The 7,425-nt window shown below is 29.2% G+C and overlaps 3 protein-coding genes across 3 annotated transcripts; 2 read left to right on the top strand and 1 right to left on the bottom strand.

The window, feature by feature from the left end:
* Positions 1-971: 971 nt before the first annotated feature.
* Positions 972-2,786, top strand: GO595_005209 (uncharacterized protein; the record flags this gene model as incomplete). Its single annotated transcript, XM_067918427.1, has 1 exon — positions 972-2,786. The coding sequence occupies one exon, from the start codon at positions 972-974 to the stop codon at positions 2,784-2,786; it is 1,815 nt and encodes a 604-aa protein (XP_067774759.1).
* A 1,943-nt stretch (positions 2,787-4,729) lies between these two features.
* Positions 4,730-4,945, top strand: GO595_005208 (uncharacterized protein; the record flags this gene model as incomplete). Its single annotated transcript, XM_067918426.1, has 1 exon — positions 4,730-4,945. The coding sequence occupies one exon, from the start codon at positions 4,730-4,732 to the stop codon at positions 4,943-4,945; it is 216 nt and encodes a 71-aa protein (XP_067774758.1).
* Positions 4,946-5,316: 371 nt separating this feature from the next.
* Positions 5,317-5,949, bottom strand: GO595_005207 (uncharacterized protein; the record flags this gene model as incomplete). Its single annotated transcript, XM_067918425.1, has 1 exon — positions 5,317-5,949. One exon carries the CDS (start codon positions 5,947-5,949, stop codon positions 5,317-5,319), a length of 633 nt encoding a protein of 210 aa, XP_067774757.1.
* Between the last annotated feature and the right edge of the window lie 1,476 nt (positions 5,950-7,425).

The following is a 7,425-nucleotide window of genomic DNA, read 5'->3' as shown; positions in this document are numbered from 1 at the left end:
CTCAAGATTAACATAATTTCGTTATTTTGATCAAGGATCACACCCTTCACAAAAAACTTTAAAAAAAAAATAAATCATGAAAGTGTTAATTAAAATTAATCGAAAGATCTATCTAACACGTTTTGGTGACTCCGAATGGTTTGCAAAAAATCATTCTGAAGATCAAATATTTAATGCATAATTTCTCATGTAAAATTAAATAGATTTTTTGGATCAATAAAATAACGTTCTCTGAAAACGTTTATATTTAACTTGCGCCCAGACAAAATTGATTGCTTAATTTTTTCACTTTTTGGATAATTGAATAGTTTATTATATTGTCAATTCAAAAACAATCAAAATGCACGAGAAATATCTTGATAAAAAATTAATTGTGGCCTAAGATTTATAATATCACAAAAGCACAAACTTCATACATTTCATATAATATTATGATATTGTGTAAAATCATAAGAAAGAGGACGAGGTTGTCTCATTTTTTGTTTCAATTGCTATGTAACGATAATTTTTTCAAAATCAAAAAAATTCGATAATTTTGAGATAAAAACATAATTAAATTCTTTCCTGTTATATTCATTCAAACAATTTATTTGTATAATAAACCAATTCTAACAAATGCATTTATGGATATTAACGTGTTGCATTCCACAGTTTACGATTATTTCTTTTTCAAACAATTGAGAAATAACGGTTAATTTAAATTAATTCCATTGTTATCACTTGAGCAGCAAAAAGAAATAATATCACGTTACTCTATGAGCGATGCTAACATCAAGCTCGCTGGGGTACGTAATAAACTTCGTTCACTTCAAAAAAATAGTGTACTTCAATCAAGAGCATATTATCTTTTTTTGTATTACACATATTTTTACAAAAATTATGGGATATGCCCTGTTAGCGAGATCATTAAAAACACACTTTTAGATTCAACAAATACTGTAAATCATCCACAACCTTTAACAGCACAAGTTATGTTAAAACTTCTTAAGCAATTACATTTTGACCCTACGGAATATGTACAACCTATGATTGAAGAATTTTTGAAAGATGATGAAATACCCATAAGTTTTTATGCGTTTTCTACATTTCCTTCCATGTTTGGCTTTTTTACTAATCACGAGTTTGCAGTTTATGCATGTAACTTTATCAAAGCTCTTGTTAAAAAAGGTTCATTCCAAGATAGCGAAAAATACCATGATTTAATATTTACGTTTACATTATCCATAATGTTTTCTGCCTTTTCTTTTTCTGAGACTCTCTGGAATGACTTCAAGTCTAGGATTGGTCAAAAAACATGGATTCTGGATTGGACGATCACCAGTAATCTTACTCATTCCATCAACCAAGTTTCTCGATTAATACCCGATTATATTCCTGATCTTCTTAGCTTTATTTTCAACCACAAGGATGGTAGTTTAATCACTGCTGAAGTGATCATCATTTATTTAATCACCATCTTTAAGATTTGGAGTAATTTTACATCCGAAGGCAATACCTTCCAACTTTCTGAACGTGTCCTTAAGTTCCTACAGAACTCTATTCCCGAAGGATACAAGGAAACTCACGCCCATGAATTTGCGTCACTTTTCATAAACTTACGATCACATGTCCCAGAAATTCCGAGTTATCATGATGTTGGTCATTTTTCACTTATTCTTTATTTTTCCCATGCAGACTTTCTTTTTATATCTAAGACATTTCCAGACACTCCATTATATCAATTAATCAAGCGTTTACCACTTGTTACAAAGAATGAATTTTTATTTACATATTCACTTGAATATTTTCCTGAGACAAGAGAACGAGATGATTCATTTATCGATCTCATTATCCCATTACCACCAGATTTAAATCGATGTACATATCAAATGGATTCTAAATTTGAGAATTTACTAAAATTTAACAAAAATGTAAATGCTGAAACATCACGAGAACTTAATGAATATTTATTACGTAAAGAGATTAATGATCATTGGAACTCATATTTCATTATCAAAGAAATCAATGACATATTATATCATATTAAACAATCGACAAATTATTTAATTAATATAACGTCGCAACGGAACAAAACATTTTCTTCATTATTATCCAAGTTATATACACAAGACAAAATAAAGAACAGCATTAAAACAGTCGGAAGATATCTTTCACGTATAGTTGAAGCATGTCCTAAACCAGAAACATTAATACTATATATATATCCAGTGTTCTTAAATGACATAATATATAACCCGCAAATTATACCGGACAAAAAGCGAAAAGAGTTCTTAAGTATCCAAACAGAAAACTCGAACATATTCGTACGAGAATTTAGAGATTCGCCAAGTTATAAATATGTTTTATATTTGGTGAATTTGATAAATAGTTTAAAGGAAATGCGAATAGGTAATGCGTTTAGAGTGTACACAGACTTCTTCCATAAGGTTCGATTGATGTATAACTATCGAATATCAAGAACTACAATGGATTTCTCAGTCTACTTTAATACGTTATACTCATCAACAAATTCGCCAATTGCATTGGACGTATATTTGTTCTTCGCAAACTTGATATTCCCTGACTTGGGGCTGTCGAACATACTCTGCAAAACTGATGTAGAGCTTTGGTGCTTGTTCTTTAATTCAATACAGCTTTTGTTGTCACGTAAGGAGAAATTGGTGCAGGAATTAAATAACATAGACATAGAGGCAACATTTAAGAAGCTGAGATTTAGACCTCAGAAAGCGTTGAAAAATAATAAGAAAAGCAAAGAACAAGAACTGGATGACGTTAATAAAAATTAGTTATTTGAATGGTTTACTCTATTTCCATAAAATTTCAAATGGGTTTTGTAGCACATTGAAATAGCATTGAAACAAGAAGAAGTGAACGCGGTAAAAACACTTTGTTTTCGGTTCGAAAAATATATCAAAACATCAATTTTTTTTATCAACCATACACATCTAAAATTGTGGTTTGCTGGAAGTTCTTGTTAGGATGCTCATTCCCAAAGCATTAGACCATTAATACAACATGTTGTCTAGCTCGAAATCAAAAACCCTGTAATTCAATGCTTTATTTTGACTTTTTAACGAGTTTACTTGACCTAAAAATCCATTGAATTTCTTTCAAAAGTAGTCTTATTAATAAGGATTACGTTTTGAGAGGGCGAAACCGTCGTTATAAAAAGAAGATTATAAAGTTCGGACCAATCCTTCCAATATTGAATAGGTTATCCTGAAAAAATGCCATTAACAAAATGCAAGGGATCAATTCAGACCCTATAAATGCTCAAGAACTTCATAAAATCATTTTCGAAGAACTAAACGAAACAAACATCGAAATAATGACAAAAAAACTATGGAATTATTCGAATAAGAAACCAATTTCATTTTATCTTTATGTTTGCAAAATTGTTTATTTTGCATATGCTTACAGACAAAAAGAAATCAATGTATGTATAGAATTTTTGAAAAAAATTTATATGTTAGAAAATGATTCAAGTAAAAGTAAGAAAATGCAAGATAAATTTATAACAGATTATTTTAGTGATTTGATGCTTCTAATTAACACTCAAGAATCAAAATACTTTCTTGAAGCAATGATTAATAATAATATGAAAACTGAAGACATATTTATTCATCAATTAGTAATTCCAAGATTTTTCTCTCATTATAATCAAGGAGAGCGTCACTATTTTTCATCATCCATGCACGATAAATATTTTAAAAAGAATTTAGATAAGCTTAAAAAGAACAATTGGGAACTTCATAAGCAATTAATCAAAGAAGGAGTAAATCCAAATGAACTTGCGAAGATAATTCGGAATGATGAAATCGAAAAACTTCAAGAAATATCATCACAAAATGATTTTGATTTTAACCAAATAATTAGACGTTCAATTTATGAAAGACATTCGTTTATCAATCAAAAAGATGTTACATTAATTGATTATGCAGCATTTTTTGGATCAGTTCAATGTTTTAAATATTTACTTATGAATAATGCGAATGTAAAAAACACAGGCAAATATGCGGTTGCAGGTGGAAATGAAGAAATCATTCATTTATGTGAACAAAATCATTCATCATTTAAAGATGCATATGAGACAGCAATTAAATACCATCAAAATGAGATTTTTAAATATCTTTATGAAAACAAAATTGGCAAATTAGAGAATTTCGAAAAATTAGGAAAGAAATGTGTTCAAAATTCTAATTTTGAAATTTTCTCATTCTTAGTTCAACAAGGTATGAAAGTACATGAATATCATGATTATAATTTACTTACGATATTTTCTGATAACAACACTAAATGGTGTTCATACTTAATGGGCGAAAAGTTAGATTCTGAATTTTATTTCACAGATGATGTCAAAACTTCATTACTCAAAGACTTAAAATTGTTTGATTTTTTACTCAATATAAATATGATTGATCTAAATTATATCCATATCGAAAATTATCACTTTGAAGATGTGAGTACAAGTTATTTAGGATTAGCAATCCAATCAGAAAACATTGAATTAATGAAATATCTTCTTCAAAAAGATAAAATAAATATACATCTTGGCGCAATGAGAACATTAGATACGACAGAGAATTGTGACCCTTATGTTAAAATAAAAAAATCTTTGACTTTAGCTATTAAAACAAAAAATTTGGATGTGGTGAAACTTTTGGTAGAAAATGATTATTTCAAGAACGATAACGGTGTTGCAGTTGCAAAAAAATCAAGATGCTACAAAATGTCTTACGCGGAATATTGCCAAAAAGTTTCGGCCGATGAAATCCTTGATTATTTAAACCAGGTCGAAGGTGCGAAAATGGAAATAGAAGAGGAAGAAGAAGAAGAATGGAATGAAACAGAAGAAGAAGAATGGAATGAAACAGAAGAAGAAGAAGAATGGAATGAAACAGAAGAAGAAGAAGAATGTAATGAAATAGAAGAAGAAGATTATTAAAAAAAAAGTTATAACTTTTCGTAAATAAAAGTTTACATTCTTTCTGTTTGATTAATCGAAAAATTCTTTTATTTGAAATAAATGAATAGATAATAATTAGAAGATAATTTCACTTAAAAAGCTTTTTACGAACGGTAAAAAAATCATTTTGGTTAATTTCATTATAAATTTCTAGAAATGAGATTTCGGAAAGATAATTTTAATGATTGATAACGCAAAGTGTTGAGCTGATAATTGAATAGTAAACGATTGTTTTCTACTCAATTTTGAGACCATAAACTTGGCACTCGAAAAACAAATAAAATAATTTGGTGATTGATTTAACAAAATATAACGTTTCACAAATTTGCATATCGGAAATGATAAATTATTTATTCATCAAGTTCATACTTAAAATCAATACAATGGAAAATACGATAGAACATTTGGAACAATGGTCCAATGATGAAGGAAATGGCAAAGAATACAAATGAAACTATTGTGTATGTGAGTGTATTTGAAAATGTGGAATCTAAGTATGAGATAAATAAATCATTGCAAAGAGGCTTTGTAGTGTTGTCACCAGTTTCGAGCAGACCAACACACGATTTTTCATATTCAAAAGTCAAGAACGCATCATCTACTCTCCAGTTAACGATTGCCATGTTCCAAATAGTATTTTTTACATCATCATTCAAATACAACAACATGAATGCGTAAGGAATAAATTGAACTACACCAACAAGAACGTATGCGTAGAAAGGAGCTCTCATTAGATGATATGATGGAACAAATTGGAGAATGATAACAGCCCAATATACAACAGAGAAACCAATTAATAAAGCAGAATAAATTCCGAAAATATCTGTTCCAATGCGATATTCGTCTTCCCATGTCTTGGCACAAGTAACAATATTCATTATAATATTTACAACTCCTAAAACCGATTGAATTACAATGAATAGGACATATAATTTCCCATATGGTTGATAATCAAGATTGTCTGAAGTGAGTTGGAACCCCATTCCAATATTGACGTGTTCTAACGGTTTGATTTTTTAAAATGAAAATATTTCTAGTATTTGTTTAAACAGAAATAATTCACTTTCAAAAAATATTTAAAACATTTAATATTATATATGTATAAATATTAATAGCTTTTAATCCTTAGTTTATGGAGATATTACAATTTTTTACATATTAAACAAACCTCTTGATATAAACCGTTGCAATTAATTGAATGAACTGATATTTCTGAGTAATTAAAAAAAAACATTAATTCAAGTTTTAACCTTTTGTTCTTTTGGGATTTTGATTCCTGAAATATTCTTTTAGAAACGCTAAGGTGGAGTTTGAGGAGAAATTAATTCTTTTATGAGGGAAAAGATTCTCTTTTGTGCAAAAGTTCAGCTCGTTGAGGAATAAACGGTCTACCATTAACCGACGTAAAATCAACTGTTCAATATCCGCGCCGAACCCCAATGAATCAAACCAGAGGTATACCTCAAAACATAGGTGGTGCACCTCTTCGGATAAATATAACTCCAGATATGCTTAGTTATTACATTGGATTGATTCAAAATCAGTTAATTGACAAAGGAGATTCATCCGAAACAAAGGGAGCGTGGACAGTTCAAGAAGATGAGCTCTTAAAAGATGCCGTCGAAAAAATTGGTACATGTAAATGGATAGAAATTGCTAAATTGGTTCCTTCCAGATCACCAAAACAATGCAGAGAAAGGTGGCATAACAGGCTTTCTCCTGAGCTTAAGCACGTTCCTTTCGAACCTTGGGAAGATCAAATCATTATCTCAAAACAAAAAGAACTCGGAAACAAATGGTCACTTATTGCCCAATCTTTGCCAGGAAGAAGTTCTGGTGCAGTAAAAAATAGATGGTATGCTTCTTTAAAGAGTCCGCAAAATCAATTTTCCTTGCCATCGCAAATTAGCGATAATCAGCTTGTACAAGATCAACTCGATCAAGTGTAAAAAAATTGTTATATGATATAAAATTTCTAAATGTCGTATTAATTAATAATATAAATTTTAGGAAAGAAAAATTTATTAACTCTTCAAAAATCAAAAACATCATTCATTTCATCTGTATGGAATGCATTAATATTTATACCCGAAACGAAATCGAACAATTTTTTATTTTCTTCTTTCACATGTTCTTTTTCTACTTTTTCTTCTTCCTCAATATTATCCTCAAATAAATCATCCTCAAAATCATAAACAAATTTACTCGCTTCACGTTTTTTAGATATTTTTTTCATATTCCAATTCGACAAAACATTTTTTCTAAATGTTTTCCATTGTTCCGAATCCACAAATGGATCAATTGATTCAGCAACTTTCATGACAAAACACTCAATATATACAGTGTTAAACCAATTTTTTTCCTCAATTTTGTTTATTATCTTTAAAGGAAGTAATTTAATCAATAAATCTTTGACTTTATTATTATTTTTATTATTTCTCATACAATTCTCAACAAAC

Source organism: Histomonas meleagridis (genome assembly GCF_020186115.1).
Source record: "Histomonas meleagridis strain 2922-C6/04-10x chromosome Unknown contig_32, whole genome shotgun sequence".
NCBI lineage: Eukaryota > Parabasalia > Tritrichomonadida > Dientamoebidae > Histomonas > Histomonas meleagridis.
The sequence above is the reverse complement of the archived record's forward strand: the minus strand, read 5'-3'. Positions and strand labels throughout refer to the sequence as shown.